The 18,464-nt window shown below is 48.3% G+C and overlaps 2 protein-coding genes across 3 annotated transcripts in view; one reads left to right on the forward strand and one right to left on the reverse strand.

Annotated features, from left to right (window-relative positions):
• Positions 1 to 12,997, reverse strand: part of marf1 (meiosis regulator and mRNA stability factor 1) — a gene marked incomplete at its 3' end in the record, with an annotated part of 25,225 nt that extends 12,228 nt beyond the window's left edge. Inside the window, 13 exon segments of the mRNA XM_030350565.1 lie at positions 310 to 390; positions 592 to 770; positions 2,459 to 2,645; positions 3,924 to 4,085; positions 4,726 to 4,895; positions 5,476 to 6,015; positions 7,257 to 7,429; positions 7,983 to 8,100; positions 8,207 to 8,421; positions 8,986 to 9,148; positions 9,314 to 10,153; positions 10,661 to 10,859; positions 12,899 to 12,997. Of these exon segments, the coding sequence (XP_030206425.1) occupies positions 310 to 390; positions 592 to 770; positions 2,459 to 2,645; positions 3,924 to 4,085; positions 4,726 to 4,895; positions 5,476 to 6,015; positions 7,257 to 7,429; positions 7,983 to 8,100; positions 8,207 to 8,421; positions 8,986 to 9,148; positions 9,314 to 10,153; positions 10,661 to 10,801 (2,969 nt within the window).
• On the forward strand, positions 12,368 to 18,242 carry LOC115539799 (pannexin-1). Of its 2 annotated transcripts, none has more exons than XM_030350609.1 (5): positions 12,368 to 12,789; positions 14,436 to 14,557; positions 15,073 to 15,272; positions 15,803 to 16,307; positions 17,038 to 18,242. In XM_030350609.1, the coding sequence occupies exons 1-5, from the start codon at positions 12,609 to 12,611 to the stop codon at positions 17,179 to 17,181; spliced, it is 1,152 nt and encodes a 383-aa protein (XP_030206469.1). In that variant the 5' UTR covers positions 12,368 to 12,608; the 3' UTR covers positions 17,182 to 18,242. The 2 variants fall into 2 exon arrangements, with proteins under 2 accessions (XP_030206469.1, XP_030206471.1); XM_030350611.1 differs by having other exon boundaries at positions 15,806 to 16,307.
• Positions 18,243 to 18,464: the final 222 nt, after the last annotated feature.

The following is an 18,464-nucleotide window of genomic DNA, read 5'->3' on the forward strand; positions in this document are numbered from 1 at the left end:
CTTGATGAGAACACAGGAAACTCTGTCCTTTAGGCAAATATTATTTGATCATTGAAATGTGGGGAGACGTAGCGGTGCCTCATCAGTCTGAGCTCTTGACCGGTCCAAGGAGGTCCGGGTAGAGGCGCATTCCAACAAAAACCAGTTAGAGAAAAGCAATGCGAAACTAGAATTTTCCCATTACAGGTAACTCATTCCCTGTATACAGCAAAGATAGCATTGTATAGCATCTTATTCTAGCCAAGTAGTATTTTTTTAATCATACAATGAGTGCGCAAGAGGGGTGTGGTGTAACATCAGGTCAGTTACCTTTTCTCGTAGAGCTCCGTGAACTTGGACAGAGGAAGGCAGTTGGCGGGAGCGTCGTGGAGAATCCCGACGATCTCAGAGCTGCACGATAACAAACGGATACGATTACTCGTTTTTTTCGTCATGTTTTAAAAAACGTTATTGCTAGGATGATCATTTGCAATTACTCCATGTCATTTTTATTATCGTTTTCCAAATTAAAAGCTGAACCAGAAACCAAAGAGTTCTACACAGAACCCGTCCCTTGACGGGGGTCCGACAGGAAGCCGGGCGGGGACGTACCCCAGGGCGGCGAGGGGCTTGCTGCTGCCCCCGGTGGCCAGGCACACGTGGATGCGCTTGCCTCCGATCTTGTAGCGCTGCAGAGCGCTGACGGCCAGGATGGCCTGCTGCATGTACACCATCTGCACCGCTGCCTTCAGCTGGTAGTCAGTGTGGGGGCTGAGCTCCACACAGGTCACCTGACACACACACACACACACACACACACACACACACACACACACACACACACACACACACACACACGTTGGAGAATGTAAACGGCAATGTCCCCTCGCAGTTTAAAACGGGTGTCAATTCTCCTAAAATTAGGAGAGATTGAGTAGAGTAATATTTAATTTATTGTTTTGCACACGGCATTTAAAAAGTTCTCCCTAGCAACAATCAGTGAAGCCTCAGTCTGTAGTGGCTCAACTCTTGCACAACACTGCTCGGTATGTCCTTGCATGGCTGTCCGTGCTTTGTGCCAGGAGGAATGGTATGTTCTGGTTCTGGGCAAATTTAATCCCCCAGGGAGTGTATGACCACTACTGAAGTTGTAAACATGCTTGAGAAACCAAACTCTGTTCTCAGCTTTCTGAACCGAATATATATTTGATTGACTATATAATATTATAAAGAACAAAATACAAAACATTTCTCTACCAATACATAATGGCCATGGGCACTGCATGGCAGATGCACCCAGAAAACATGAGGGAAATTTAAGTAGAATATGTTTGATGAGATGGTTGTGGACGAGATGGATCCGTTTCTGGTTGAAATGTCCTGTATGTATTTTTTTTTTCTTTTTTAATTACAAACCATCGCGACCCAATTCAAACTAGTACAGTACTATCCAAAACATGCTTCTTTTCGAATAGTCAACATTAATCAATTCGTTAACCACATAAGATAAGACTTTATTAATACACTGGGTGAGAAATTCGGGGGTTTCAGCCGCAAGTAAGACAGTCAAGAAACTGTAGAGATTGATGGCAAAATAGTGCCAAAGAATTTCTGTAAAAGAAATATATATCTTTTTTTTATGCATACACATTTCTTTGGCGACCCAATTATAATCTCCCGCAGACCCAGTCTTTGGGAAAGACTGCAGTAAGAGGTGGTCCTGACTAGTGAACAGCAGGTCATATCTACCTGGTATGAGGGGGTCCCAGGGGGTCATATCTACCTGGTATGAGGGGGTCCCGGGGGGGTCCGATCTACCTGGTATGAGGGGGTCCCAGGGGGTCATATCTACCTGGTATGAGGGGGGGTCATATCTACCCGGTATGAGGGGGGGTCATAACTACCTGGTATGGGGGGGTCCCGGGGGGTCATATCTACCTGGTATGAGGGGGTCCCGGGGGGGTCCGATCTACCTGGTATGAGGGGGTCCCAGGGGGTCATATCTACCTGGTATGAGGGGGTCCCGGGGGGTCATATCTACCTGGTATGAGGGGGGGTCATATCTACCTGGTATGGGGGGGTCCCGGGGGGGGGTCATATCTACCTGGTATGGGGGGGTCCCAGGGGTTCACATCTACCTGGTATGGGGGGTCCCGGGGGTCATATCTACCTGGTATGGGGGGGTCCCAGGGGTTCACATCTACCTGGTATGGGGGGTCCCGGGGGTCATATCTACCTGGTATGAGGGGGTCCCGGGGGGTCCTATCTACCTGGTATGAAAGGGTTCCCGGGGGTCCTATCTACCTGGTATGGGGGGGTCCCGGGGGGGGGGGTCATATCTACCTGGTAATGGGGGGTCCCGGGGGGTCATATCTACCTGGTAATGGGGGGTCCCGGGGGGTCATATCTACCTGGTAATGGGGGGTCCCGGGGGGTCATATCTACCTGGTATGGGGGGTCCCGGGGGGGTCATATCTACCTTGCCGTAGCGGGAGAAGCAGTGTATCAGCGACTGCTGCAGCTCCTTGCGGGACATCCGGTAGTCCAGGTTGGAGACCTGGACCTCGGGGCTGTCCCGCAGGCACTCAGCGGGGGCGTCCGGAACGGGGCTCCGGGGGCCCGGGAGGAGAGGGGAGGAGCGGCCGGAGAGGGAGGGGGACGCGCTCCTAGAGGGGGGGGGGGGGGAGAGGGATCAGGTCAGGTCTCTGAACCGCTTGGAGCGCTGCCATCGTGACTCAGAATTACATCACGTTGAGGGCGCTTATCAGACGCTTGTAAAGCGTCTGATAAGTGCCTTACAATAAGACCATTAGTCAGCAGGAAGAGAAGACACACTATATCTCTGTGGGTGCAGTAAGGATGGTCATAGAACCAAGGGCCAAGCATTAACAATCTCTAGGTTAACCCATTCCCCGTATACAACACAGATAGCTAGTAGTGGTGCAACGGTTCACGGGTTTCCCGTGATCCGTACGGATAAACCATCACGGTTCGGGACGCAAGTGATCCGCGGATCGGCTGATAAAAAAATAAAAGTTGTGCGTTGACGTGATCAGCGCATGTTTAGAGGACAATTCCGGTATTAACAACATCATCAAGTATCGTAGCAAAATACAGTTTGTTGTGTTTTATTAGGCGTTCCGTAAATCCCATTGAAACGAAAACCGGAACGGGACGTGTTTAGGTTTGGTTGTAGTCTTTTCGCTCGGTTCGCCGTATCAACAGTAGGGCTAGAACCGAGCGAATGGACTACAACCAACCCCCCTTGCAATGAGCAATGAGTCTCTCAACCGAAATCAATGGATTTACAAAATGCCAAATAAAACACCACAGAAACTGTAGTTCTCTATCAACCTAAAAAAAAGAAGATAAGGATGTCTGCATTGCCTTGGGAGAGTGTAGACTCTAAACTCTCCCCAGTCAATGCAGACATCCTGAATTGTAAATCCCGGGTTAGGGATTATTTACTATCCTATCCATGTTAAAAAGAAGAAGGAATAATGCCTCAGATTGCAACATTTTTAAATATTGACCATGCTTAAAGGAAGCAGGATTATTACCAAATTTTTCACTTTATTTCGTTTTTACACAGTTGAAGATTTTATTTAAAGTCACATGTGTCTTGTTATCTTTATTGTTGTTGCTGATCCGAAAATGATCCGACCCGTGACTCAAAAACCGTGACCCGATCCGAACCGTGAGCTTTGTGATCCGTTGCACCCCTAATAGCTAGGGTAAGACGCTACACAATGCTAAGTACTGGTTTTAAATGCAATGATGTACAACATACAATAATTACGTATATTAAGTACCAGGACGTACAACATACAATAAGAGCGTAAGAGGGGTGTGTGGGGGGGGGTCAGAGTTGAGGAGGTGTGTGGAGGGGGTCTGATGGGATGGTGCAGTCACAGTAGGCAGCACGAGGAGGTCGGTGGACCCACCTGGAGGACCAGGAGCCCTGAGAGGCGCCCAGAGGACTGAAGCTGCGGTGGAGGTTCAGCTTGCTGAAGGCGGAGGGTGTGCTGACCAGGAACTCGGGGGACCCCCGGTCCCCTCGTCTCGAAGGGGACTCCACGGTCCGCCGAGGGCTGGAGCTGTCCCCCCTGAGGGACATAGAGAGACACGAGGGTCACCACTGGCTATCCGTGGACCCAGAAGTCCAGGGGGCAGCACAGAGCCGGGGCCGGAACCAAGAACAGAACGGTTCCACTCCGGAGGTATTCTACAAGATGAGTGCGTTTCCAATTCTGCAATTTATTTGATCTCGATTCAATTTAGAGTCCGATTTTTTTGGAAATAGATTATTTCCATTAAAAAAAAAAAAAAAAAGTAAAAGAAGCATACTCATTGTATTCTAGAACCGAGTATGCCTAAATGTACATGCACTTTTACATTTGTCTCTGTTATGATTATTACCTTAATGCTGCAAGTTTAGCTCAGGAACAATACTATACAATGTTGTATTCCAATACTATACAATGTTGTATTCCAATACTATACAATGTTGTATTCCCATTTTTCTCATTAAAGCACAATGAAACGGTTAATTCTAAATATTATTTAGGTATTTTTGTCATCTGCACGTATTATTGAATCGATATCGTAGCAATTGGATCGATATCAAATCAAAATCGGATCGAATCAAGGCCTAAAGAATCTGAATTGAATTGAGAGGTCCCTGGCTGTACCCAGCCCTAGTGGTTCCCCACCCATACCCCAGCCCTAGTGGTTCCCCACCCATACCTCCTCCTGAACATGGACTCTCCCATGAGCCCGGGCTTGGGCAGTCTTCCCAGGGCGGGGTCGGCGGCCCTCCGGGGGGGCGAGCTGCTGGAGGCGGTGGTGGTGGGGCTGCAGGCGTTCTCCAACAGCTGGAAGACCGTGTTGGGTGTGGCGTCTACACCACCCAGCTCCTGCAGCGGGCCGGGGGGAGCAGAGAACAGATTCAACGGGGGGGGGGGGGGGGACTGTGAGCGGTCCTTTGGGTTGCGGCGGTAGACGACGGACTATCGAGGGGGGGGTCAGCTCGGTTTGGTTAGAAGCAAGCAGGAAGATGTTAAGGAAAGGCAGAGCAGAGACGGATCACACGAAGAAACAAACAAGGAATTTGACTGCAGGGAAAAAAATATTTTGCATTGGAATGAAGGAGAAGAAGGAGAGGGTACAAAAAAACGAACGCACACAAGGAACCAAACCAAAAAGGAGGAATGACGGACGCTACATGCCATGCACATGCCTGGATTAGACAAGACGACTCATGTTTAGTAGGCAGCCACATGCATGCTAGCACAGCCAGGGCGCTACAGCCACATGCTAGGCTTGCTAGCACAGCCAGGGCACTACAGCCACATGCTAGCACAGCCACATGCTAGGCTTGCTAGCACAGCCAGGGCCCTACAGCGACAGCAGCTCACACAAGCACAGCACTGGGTTAGCGGGCGGGTCGGCACAGAGGGCAGTGGGAGCCGGCACTCCCACCGGACGGCTGCTGACCTGAGGGGATGGGGCCACGGGACCACCGGGCGGCCCGCTACAGCCCCTCCTGGGACTGTAGGGCCTCTCAGCCAGGGGCCCCGACGTCTGGCAGGGCCGGGCCCCCTGCCGCAGCCTCCAGGGCGACCTGGTGGGCTCCAGGGGCAGAAAGGAGGAGGAGGACATGGGCGGGGCGGGGGCGGGGGCCGGCGGGGCCCCCGGGGGCGCGTAGGCGGCGGGCGGGGCGGCCAGGGGCGGAGCCTGAGGCGTGGGCCGGTGCACGGGGCCCGGGGCCTCGCCGCCGCCGGCCCGGGTGCCCGCCGCCGGGGAGAAGGAGGGACGGATGAGGTGGCCGAACACGTCCTCGTTCTCCATGCGCTTGCAGGCGCGCTCGGCGGCGTCCAGGCTGCCGAAGCGCAGCACCGCCGTGCCCCGGGACACGCTCAGCACCTTGCCGCCGCAGTTGTCCGACAGCCGGCGCAGCCGCAGCTTGACGGCGCCGCGCAGGCTCTTGTCGCAGGCGACGGGGAGGTTGTGCACATAGAGGTTGCTGAAACTGGGCTGGTGGGGGGGGAAGGAGGAAGACACAGCGTCCCGGGCGGGGGTTGGGTTTGTGGGTTTTTCTTGTTTTGTTTTTGTTTGAACAATAGCAATGTGTGACGCACAGTTGTAAATAGTTGGACAGGCAAAGACGAGGGGGACGGACTTCCCGTCAGGGTGAGAGCGGACCTCGAGTCAGCGTTTCGTTCTGCAGGACCACACCCGGTACGAGTCCAGAGTCCAGTGAGATACAACAGCCCCACGGCCCTCTCAACTTACCTCTTTGATACTTTCTGTTTCTCTAACTGCTACTTGTTGATTGTGCCTTTTATTTATATTTTGATAAGGGATATTTCAATAGGGACGGATACAGTCATCTGATGTTTGCATCAGTGTTTTTAGCCAGAGTTAATTCCCGTACCCTCTTGGGGTGGCCGGGGATCAAGGGCTCCAACTGAGGAGTCCCCGCTACAACCCCGTCCCTTCATGACATCCTGAGGAGGTCCACCTATTGTCGACCACCGTCTGGTTAACCAATACGATGGTTTAACTGGGGAGCGGAGCTGTCCTCAGCATCCTGACGCCTGCCTGCCACTGTATACGAAGTCCTTGCTTTTGCAAATACCTCGCATCGCATTAGAGACCCAGGCCGAACTCATATCTGAGGCCTCGGATTATTGTACGTTATTCAGTTGTTTTTTTGTGATTTTTGCGGCCCAAAATCCTTGATTATGCGGCACATTTCTTAAAAAATGCGATGAAATATGCAGCATATTTATGCGATGAAATTGCGGGAACTTGCAAAAATTGCGGGAACGTGCGAAAAAATGCTGGAACAAATTGAACTTCATAACGTTCCCATGGCAACAGGGGGAAATGGCTGCTCTTGTGTGAAGTAAACAACATTTTTCAACTTTCTGCTAAGATGTATGTGACTTTTTTAACGAAACGACCGCATATTTTGCGCGGAAATCGGCAATTTATGCGGTGAAAGTGCGGCATATGCATGAATATGCGAACTTTGGCTGAATATGTGTCGAATCATGCAATCGCATAATCGCGTTTTTCTAATTTTATGTTTATTACAAATTCAATTGGACTAATTGCTATACATTCGGATGACTCTTCATCCCTCAACGGTTTACACAGAAACGATTGGAACGGTGGCAAAACAATTCCCACCACCACTTCCCCTCAACCTTCCCAGCAGCAGCAGCGCTCGGGGGGGTGGAGTGCGGGGGGTGGGGTGCGGGGGGGCTCACCTGGGCCTTGAGGGGCACGCGCAGCGGCAGGTCGGCTGTGATCTCCAGGAAGGGGACTTGGCGGTGGGCGTGCTGCAGCAGGGCCGGCGAGGTGTGCGTGCCGTGCACCAGGATGACCTGGAAGCCATGGCGATGGCGCAGGTCACTCAGCTCGCTGGCAAAGTTCACGTCCGCTGGAGGAAGGAAAGAAGGTGGGGGGGGGGGTCAACACACAGAAGACATTTCCATCACCGACCCCGCGGGGTACAGACGGGACAGCCGAGGACAACTCAGAGTTGTTCCCAAACCGATACCAGTATCGGAACTGGAAGTATCCGGTATCGCCGAGTACGGTTTATGCACTGATCTTGTACAATCACATGACTAGCTCATGTCCTACACAGCGCGAGGATATCAAACAGTACGGTGTGATGCTGCGTGCGTAAACGGTCAGAGGTGGAGTGTTGGAATGGGAAGCGCGTTACCGCTGACCTACGTGCGTTCCGACTACCAAGTAGGAATACCACGGGTGCCCACGCTTAACTACAAGAATGTATAGGTCTTATTATAACAATTATAGATTATGACGGTAAATGATCTAGTACTGAAAAGAAAATTCTCGACAGTAAGTGCATCGCTGTCATCATAAGAGAACCCGTCCATAGGAACAACTTCTGTTAGTAGTCACATTGCTGTCGAGAATCAGTATCGGGAAGGCAAACATGGTAGGGGGACAGGTCTACTCACAGGACACTAGCACCACGGTGGCAGGGGCTGCATGGGTCTCTGCAAAGCGGCGCAGACTCTGGCGGAGTTTATCGTCGGCGGCGTTCTTGGCAGTGGCGTTGATGTGGGCAACGGTGACCTAACGAGGGGGCAAACAATGGTTACAGTCCACGTGCTTCTGGGTCACCCCCTCGGCCCCCCTGAGCGTGCGTGCGGCCCCCTGGAGGGCGGCGTGGCGGCCGTACCTGGCAGTTGTTGAGGTCCTGGATGACCGTCTTGCACTCCTTGCTGATGTCACAGACGCAGATGAACTCGGCCTCGCGGTGGCCCTGGAAGAAGCGCCCCCGAAGCCGCTGGACCACGGCGGCCGCCGAGCGACCGCTGGGCACGCAGCAGTTCTCGATGTCCCAGAACACGCCCACGGGGGGCGTGTTCTCTGGACCGCCGACGTCAGGGGAGCCTGGGGGAGGAGTCGGGGGTTAGGACTCATGGCCTTAGGCGATGGAAAACTACCGTTATACGTTTTAGAGTGCCAATGGCAACTACAAACGTAAATACATACCTCCCCTTCCTCCTTTTAACCAGTCCTAGGTTTAACTACCTACCTATTTTTGTTTTTTTGCTACCCATTCTATCCTATTCCCTCTTATCGTTTGATTTTTTGCTAAACTTTTACTTATATACGTTCTTATGCAACAATTTTATTTTGAGTAGACCCTGTAAAGCGTATTTGAGTATTTAGAAAAAGCGTATACAAGTCTAACGCATTATTAATATACAAGCAGTTCATCTTCAGTTCATCTCGAGTGCAACTAGCCTCCAAAGCTCAACGTAGAAACCAAATTAAAGTTTTGTAAGGTTTTTATGTGTTCATGTGTGAAGCAAAGAGTGAGATATAACACATAAGCTAAATCATAAGTCATGATTAGATATGCACTGATCACAGTTAGGTTGACATGATGTTTGCCCTCCCGTGGGTTCTAGCTCCTATCCAGAGGTGCACCTGCTGGTGAACTCCACTGACCGAACTGGTGTCCGGCCTTGCCCAGGCTGTGGTGGGGGGGCCGCAGCCTGCCGTCCGCCGCGGTGCCACAGCCGTTACACATGGGGAGGGGGGGGGGCCGCGAGGACAGGTGGGGGACCACGGGCCACAGCTCATCCGACTCTGGCAAACACCCATTCACGGGCTTCACACGCATAGGAAGACATCCATTAGAAAAACAACAACATGGCCAACATTTCAATAAACCAACGTTTAACCCACCACGTGCACATCCAACCGGCCTACAGTAGTATTATATGACCCGTACACCAAAACAGAATTCCCCAGTGAATAAGAGTATTCCACCAACCTTCAACAGACACTCCTGGCAGTAGTGAGACCCCTTCAGACAAACCATGCATTCTACGTTGGGGTGCCTAGACTGAGGGCCGTACTGGGCCGTGCTGGTGGGTGGGAGGTCACCGTGAGGGAGGGGTCTCTGGGTCTCTGCGAGTGCGTGGCCACAGCCGGCGCCGCACGGGCAGTAGCACCCGGAGGAGCCGTGCAGGGGGGGGGGAAGGGTGGACAGAGGGAGGGCCAGAGGCACAGAAGGAGTAGTAGAAGAAGAAGGAGGAGGAGGGAGGCTGGCTGGGCTGCCGGACAGAGGCAGGTTGGAGTAGGGGTGGAGGAAGCCCGTGCAGCAGGAGGTACAGGAGTGAGAGGGCATGGGCTGGGACGTAGCCACGCAGGGGGAGAAGGGGAGCTGGAAGGCCGCCGGACTGTACAACACATTACTGGCTTCGTTTGTGCTCCGCCTAGCCGGGCTGTTGGGGTACAAATTGAGTAGCGGCACCGGAGAGCAGGCCGCGGGGGCGCCGTTATAGGCGCTAGGGCTCATGTAGCTGGCGACGTGGCCGCTCGTATTACTAGTGTTGAGGCCGAGGCTGGTCTCCCCGAAGGCAACGTAGCCCGCAGGGTCATAGTGGTCACACCAAGTGCAAATGCTTACTTTGGGGCCAGGCCCCTCCTGCAGCTGTGAGCAGGGCGGGTGCCTGTGGGGTGCCGCGGGGTGCGGAGGCAGGGGCAAGCAGGGCGCAGGGAGAGGGGGGGGGGCCAGGGGGAGGGGCTGGGAGGGGGGGGCAGAGGACACGTGATGGGGAGGGGGGGGGACGTCTCTGAGCTCCAGCACAGGCGTCCTGCCCTCCATGGTCTGGGGGGAGACGGAGCGGAATCAGTGGGCGGAAAACTATGGACTTCAATTTGGATTATTTAGAAAAACTAAAAATGATATAATGTGAGGTAAAAAAGTGTGACTGTATTTAGATATTGGACTCAAATCGATGAATATGTTATCTTACTTGTGATGGCATTTGCTTCGATTGTTTTTAAATATTATATACTAAATTATAGTAATCGATGAATCTTAAAAACAAAAGGTTGATTAAAAGACTATGAAATTATCTTTAGCTGCAGTACATAAACAAACCACCCACAACATGAATTATCTGAGATGAAAGTGTTACATCACAGCATAGTCCAGCGTTTCATCAAATACAGTTTCCAAATTAATCTATCTGTAACAGGTAGAATAAAGTTCTACCCTAATTTCCAAACATTACTGACAGGATTCCCTCATTAAATGTTGAATACACACGTATCCCCACATATGTGTAAGACCAATTTGACTTTATCCATCGTTATAGAGAACCTGACATACTTGTTGTTGGGTGAAGCTGGAGTTGGCCTTCTCAAAGGAGGAGAAGCAGTCTTTGAGTTTCCAGAGGAGGGTCTCACTCCCTGGAGGACCGGTCCAGGGATCAGGGATGCAGGTGGATGGCTTCTTTCCCAGTTCTTCCATCGTCCAACCTAGAAGGTTTTTTCAAGGCACAGTCGTATCTCTTCTCTTGCATGTTTTCCTGAAGTGAGAAGGACCATCACACAGCACCATTAGAATCAAGAATCAGAATAACTTTTACTACATCTTAAGGTACTAGTACACAAGAGTACAATTATTGGGCTTGGTTCCACATAGCAGCAACAATACAAGATAAAATAAATAAAGACAAGTACAAATAAATATGTGTAAAAAAGAATGAGCATAGATCACAGTAATAAAATGTAATAAAGCAGGCAATAATAAGAGAGACTAAGACAGTGGTAGTAAGTAATAATAACTTGACCTCCATGGCATCAATGTTAGCGAGGTTCACAGTAAATGCCTGTGACGCCGGTTAAACCAACAGCAGATAAATAATATAGTATATAAGATATGTAAAACATCAATAAAATGTCCAGGCAGCTTGGTCCATCAAGGAGGTCAGTTTCAGTTTCGACATCATTCGGTTAACAAAGTCAACTACATGAACTAGTCCTCAGATAACCACACAAATGACAACTAATTCGACATTTATCGATAATTAGAATATTAAAGGCATCTGGTTCGACTAACACAGTGAGAGTAGCCTAGCTTAGCACTTCTGAGCTAGTTGATCAACATTAGCATCTTGGGCTAGGCTACCCGAGACTCGGTTTTAATACCCAATACGGACACTATTCGACCATCAACGTGTTCACACTGCATGGTGTTAAAATGAGGATCTTAGTAGTGGTTATTTCTAACCCTTCATACCTGACTCTGTCTGTATTTACATCTCCCTTCGGCCGGTTTCTCCCCCGAACCAGGAGAAGCGGCTACCTTTGTAACCTACCACTGTCGTAAATCAGCCTCAGCTGTCGCAAATCACCTACAGCTGTCGTAAACGATAACAACACTCCGACACGACAAAGACTTTATGAAATACAGTATGTTACTTGTTAAATATGAGATATATACACTCATGAGGTCCCATATTAGTTATAAATATCATCGTTATTTTTAAAATGTATTTGTTTTAATTTAAATTCAAGCCCTGGCTTGAGCCTTTGTAACCTACGAATGTCGTAAATCAGCCTAAGCTGTCGCAAATGACCCATAGCTGTCGTAAACGATAACAACGCTCCAACACGCCAACGACTTCATGAAATTCAATATGTCACATATAAAATATGCAATATACACTTAAGGGGTCCCGTTTTAGTTATATATTTCATCATTATTATCCAAATGCATCCGTTATGATTGAAATTTAAGCTCTGGCTTGAGCCGTAATCCAAACACACTATGTTATAACCGACCTACCGGTTTATGGTTATAAATGTAATGTTAAAACATTTTTTTATATATGATTCCTTTAGTTTCAAATATTTTTTTATAATTCGTCATTGGACGTTGTGATGCCTTCAAACTAGTCCTCGATTCGTTCATTAAATGTTGGATTAAAGCGAATAAAGGAATTATTATATATTTGTGTGCCCCCTAGCGGCGGACCGAGCGGACAGAAAACCCCGTACCCCCGCCGCAGCAGGTGCGTGTAGAGGCAGAACAGCGCTCCCTAGCGGCGGACCGACACATAACACCGCACCGCGCCCCGTTACCCCGACGCTTCTTATTCAGGGTACAGTAACGGTGACGGGATGAGTGGTTCAATGAATAACAGACGACATTAATAAACTAACGGAAATTGAACCACCATTGAAGAAGTGCCTGGGAACAGATACACACTGGTTGTTATAGCGCCGGATATTGATACTTCAATTAGTGATTAGTTGCCTTTGTTCCAGTCCCAATGGCGATAGCCCACGTAGCCACAGAATACGTCTTCTCCGACTTTCTACTCAAAGACCCCACTGAGTCAAAGTACAAGGGACTGCGGCTGGAGCTGGCCGTGGACAAGATAGTGAGCTGTCTGGCCGTGGGGCTTCCTTTGTTCCTCATCTCCTTGGCTTTCGCTCAAGAAGTATCAGTGGGTGAGTTGAACACAAACACGTTTATCTCTGAACCCCATCTGCAATATCCTCCTAAACTATGCATGCATTACAATGTCGTCTTAACGGTAATGAAATCAAACCTACATGCCTTTGCAGGGGTTCCTTCGTTTGCGTTCAGACACGTCTTTATCTGAGCCCCACCGGCAGGTTGAATACTATGAATAAACTAGACTTGTTTAAGAGGCCGTAGGGGCGATAGGCTGCGGGGCTGGAGGGGAGGCGCGCTTGACTCCTCCCTTCCGGCGTTCTCAGTGGCGCTTTATGACTCAAAATAACTATAGACAACCTGAATGGGGCACAATAAGAAAATAGTAGTATAATAACAGTCTTTATTCTCGTAATCCTCCATGCACCCAGCCTGTATCCTCTATTGTTGTTGCCTTACGTGCCATGTGAGTTATTGGACTTGCACCCATAGCCCGCTATCTCTGAGGCACCGCCCTCCTCGACTCTCAATCACTATATTTGAATAACATTTACACACTTTGATAGCAATGTGCATCCAAAATCATCCACTCAGTAAAAAGATAAAGATCGGAAAAAACAAGAGATTTGAAAACTGAAATGGGGGAAACGTTAAATCGGAGTGCATGATAGAATAGAAAGCAAGGGTTTATTTGTGTTATTTTATTCACTCAATAAACTGTTAGTGCTCAGGAGACAGGGCTTTCTGTCAAGAGAGACGTCAATAAACAAGCAAGCATAGTTCGAGTTATGGTATTCCTGGAAGAGCTGAGGCCTCTCATGGTCTTAAAAGGGGGTGATTGGCAATTGCTCTAGAGACTATGGATCTGGAGCTTCTATTATTAATGCACTCATTAAGTTACAAAGTGTTTTACCAAGACTTACAAACAAGAGAAAGGACCACCAGATGCAAATACAAATATAATAGATTCAGTAATAATGACAAGCGTGGTATGAATGACTAAAACACAATCAAGCAAGTAAAGTAAAAGAGGAAGAATAACCTAGTCGAGAGAAAGCAATTCTGTGGAAGTGTGTTTGTCGGAGATTTGAAGGAAGTATCAGAGCCAGTCTGCCTGAACCCCTGTAGGTCCATCCGTGATTCTCCTGAGTGGCACCAAGCCTGGAGAGAGGCTTGTGCATTACTTCCACACAGTGGAGGCACCAAAAGCCCTTCATTAGTGCGCAACAAAGAGAGAGCGGGCACAACAAGGCATTACTATGAGGGATGCAATGTGTGTTGGGGCAGATTCTGTGGATACCCCTGAACCCCAGCCGCCCAGTTCTGAACTTGATGAGGGCCGACAGAGGGGCAGAGGAAAGGGTTCAAATGGGAGTAAAGCAAACCTTTATTGGTTCAATTAAAATGATTTACAAATAACATCATGTTGCTGTCCTTTAAACCTGCCTCACTACTCCAACATATAAGTTAAAAAAGTATAGAAATCCTTAAAATGCAGTTTTAGTTTATAATCTAGTTAATAAAGTTAACTACATTTACTAGTCGGTAATGAACCTGATTTTAAATAAGAAAGGTTCAATGTGAAAGAAGGTGCCCCTTCTTCCGCTATAAGGTCATCCGACTGCATTACGACCCTTTGCAGACAGAGTTCTTCCCCCATAGCGCCTAATATCACATGTCCCCTCCTCTCGGCTGACAGGAACCCAGATCAGCTGCTTCGCTCCCACTAACTTCTCCTGGCGACAGGCCTTCTACGTGGATAACTTCTGCTGGGCGGCCTTACAGCAACAGCCGCAGAGCTCCCCGCTATGGCTCCACAAGGTACCCGGTGGCCCGGCCCCCCCCCCCATCAACTATGCATGACACTCATTAATGTTGAATGGTGGGGGCACTGCTAGACGGACTATGTAGGGATGGTGGTTGTAAGAGTTTAGCAGTAAAGGGGGAGGACCGTATAGGAAAGTAAAGCACAAAAGTCCCGTTCAGGCTACTTTTGGAATATGGCTGGAAGACTTACAGTTATTTTGTTTGAAAGAAATAAAAGAAGAGAAGAATAGAATAATTTTAGTATTTGAGGAAATAAAATAAATGGATTAACACAGAATCTGCTGACATGTCTGATTGACAGAACTCCAAGTATAATTGAAAGATTAAATCTAAAAGTAAACTGTTACCATTTGCCAGAGGCTTTGTGTTATGTTTGACAGTCTTTTTATTCAACATCTTTTTGCTGTTGATAAGCTGATTAAATGTTATTTTATTTTAGATTATTCGATTTTTTGTGTCTCTAAACCTGTGTTGGAACCCTCCTCGAACCCCACCGCGTGTCCCCCCAGTTCTTCCCGTACATCCTGCTGCTGCTGGCCACCCTCATGTCCATCCCGGCCCTGATCTGGCGCTTCACCGCCGAGCCTCACCTCTCCTCCGACCTCAACTTCATCATGGAGGAGCTCGACCGCTTCTACAACCAGGCCATCAAGCTGGCCAAGAACCTGGCAGCGCTGGAGAGCAAGGACACGTCTGGAGACGGAGAAGGGTAACACATTAATAACTTATACATTCAGGGCGTTTAGCAGACGCTTTTATCCAATAGACTTACAATAAGTACATTTGTTAAAAGAAGGAGAAACAACAATATATCTCTGTCGGTATAGTAAGGATGGTCATAGAACCAGGTGCCAAGTGCCACTATGTGCAACATAATTGTCCTGTTTGTATATCGAGCCACGTCAAAGACGATTTTCTGGTACGACAGACAATAAAGTTTTCTGAATCTGAATCTGAATCTGAATCTAACCATCACTAGGTTAACCCATTCCCCGTATACAACACAGATAGCTAGGGGTAAGATGCTAGACGATGCTAAGTACTATTTTTAAGTGCCAGGACGTACAACGTACAACAAGTGTGTAAGAGGGGTGGGGGTAAGGGGTGAGGCTATGCAGAGTCTAGGTGAACTCTGAACAAGGTAACATGAGAAGAAGTATTACAATAAAGTAAAACAAAGGTCCTATTTGGGGATCAAAGATCAGACAAGAACCAACCAACCCCACGACCCCCTCTCAGCAGCGCTCCGGACCTGGCCGAGGGCTGCCTCAAGTACCCGCTGGTGGAGCAGTACCTGAAGACCAAGCGCTTCTCCCACGACCTGGTGCTGAAGTACCTGGCGTGCCGGGGCCTGACCTTCCTCATCCTGGCCCTGGCCTGCACCTACCTGGGCTACTACATCACGCTGGCCACCCTCACCGACGAGTTCGCCTGCGACCTGCGCACCGGCGTGCTGAAGAATGACAGCGTGGTCCCCGAGGCGGTGCAGTGTAAGCTGGTGGCGGTCGGAATCTTCCGGCTCCTCAGCTACACCAACCTGGCGGTGTACGTGCTCCTCGCCCCCCTGGTGGTCTACGCCGCCCTGGGCCCGGCGCGCCAGAGCTCCGGGTTCCTCAAACCCTACGAGCTCCTGCCCGGCTTCGGGACGCTGGGCCTGGTCACTCCCCGCTACAACGACCTGAGCATCTACCTGCTGTTCCTGAAGGAGAACCTCAGCAAGCTCAAGTCCTTTAAGTGTCTGCAGGTGAGTCACATATGTTACATTTACCTTCAGGGGAATTAGGAGATGCTCTTATCCAAAGCGACATTCACCCATTCATGCACGCATTCACACACCGACGGCGGAGTGTGTTAGCTGGCTGTCGCCCACGCAGGGCGACAGCCAGCTCATCAGGAGCGGTTAGGATGAGGTGCCTTGCTCAGGGAAACCTCAACACTTGGCTAGGGGATCAAGCCGGGGATCAAACTAGTAATCTTTCGGTTAAAAGTGAACCTGCTCAGCCTCCTGAGCTACAAGCATCAGTGTCTCTAATCCAGTTGTTATAACAGAGCTCTGGGGGCCAGTCTTCACGTTGTTGATTCTTAACCTTTGCACACATGTTTTAAGTAACATTTTACTTCTCTTGCTGAATTTGTGCTTGCCAATTTACCGTTTACCGTTGACCTCCTCAGAAGCGAAAGAAGGTGAAACCCAGATGTGAGCTGGTCTGCCATCAAACATTCACATTTAGGGCATTTAGCAAACGCTTTTATCCAAAGCGACTTACATCAGTTAATACACACATTGACACACCGACGGCAGAGTCAACCATGCAAGGCGACAGCCAGCTCGTCAGCTGAGCTAAGCCGACCCGCAAACTTTAGACATAAATATCAAATCTGATTTGTGAGATCACATCTTATACAACGAATGCTAAATGATGAAGGGAAAGTCTACTTTAATCTGCAGAATAAGCAGCTTGTCCCTCCTCCAGGTCCTGGAGCTGCTGCAGGAGAACGGGGAGGAGGGCTTCGACACCATGTGTCTGCTGAGAACCCGGGGTCAGGTGAAGACCGACGCGGTGGACGGGAAGAAGACATGTCAAGAAACAAAGAAGAGCGAGGGATCGTCTAACTGAAAGGCTAGAGGACGAAAAGATAATAATAATCATGTTGGTCTTCCGTAGAATGTTTGGTCCAATTTATTGGTCATGTTCTCTTCAATGCACTGATCATATTTCACCGGTTAGTTATACCTATTTTACCTTTGTTACCTCTTATTTTAGAAGGGTTTGTTAATTCTGGTGCAGGCCTTTACTCCTGAAGTTAGTACATGAATAACATGATGTAGAAATAGCATTTTATTTAAGTTGATTTGTTTTAGAGCAAATATTTATTTACTATTAGTAATATTTATTTAGCCTTTGGTTTATTTACTGTGAATCTTAGGAGCACTGATTTAACACATTGTTTAGTATTAAGTTATAAATACGTTATAGGAGTCAGACCTAGAAGTGTTATTCTGTCACAGAGCTACTAGTTGTTATTTCCTGTACTAAAACAACAAATTTTGCATGATAAGTCAAGGCAATAAGGCAGTATCATAACTAATATAATGTCTCTAAAACCCACAATCAAAATGCTGTCAATCAAACAGTATTATTTATTACCATTATAAATCCAGTAACTATGTATGGATGAAAATGCTATATTCTAATATACAAGTCAAATTATATGTCAAAAGCCATAAAGTATTTATCGAAATATTAAACAAACCCTTCAAACAGTTTACCCTCTGACATGTCACTATGATGTACAACATCATAAGGATACTTAGAAACACGTGTCCTTGTGTAATTCATGTGTATTCTGGATGTCATCTTAATTAATGCCTGTAAGGCCCACTCATACAGAGAATGCAAGGCAGGATCCCAAATGGAGATGCACTTTGAGATTGCTGTAACAAGTGTGTAAGGAATGAATACTCTTTACCGAAGTGTGTGTGCATATTCTATTTTGCATTGCATTACTCTGAAACAGTAGTTGTTCAATGCATGTGTGATCGTTACTCTGTCTATTTCACAAGCTGTTTTAAATATTCTGTTTCATATTTGTTCGAGATGACAATTCTTTTTAAATTTTCTTATAGTTGGAATGTACTTTTTTAAAACTTTCAATAAAACGACATACTACAATAAGACTAAAATGAATGCATGTATTTCCTGCTCTAAATCAGTTCATAACCTGATTTGATTATATATCTATAAGGCCTTTAAGGCCAGGTAATGAACGCATTGCAAAGTGGACACCTGCCACACATTCAAAGCAGCATTCAAACTGAACCACAAAAGTACTGGCCGAAAAGAGGGCGTGGATCCGTTCCAAGGGAACAAACCTGGTTGGACGCCCTTCGCGTGACGTC

This window comes from Gadus morhua, chromosome 3 (assembly GCF_902167405.1).
Source record: "Gadus morhua chromosome 3, gadMor3.0, whole genome shotgun sequence".
Taxonomy (NCBI): Eukaryota; Metazoa; Chordata; class Actinopteri; order Gadiformes; family Gadidae; genus Gadus; species Gadus morhua.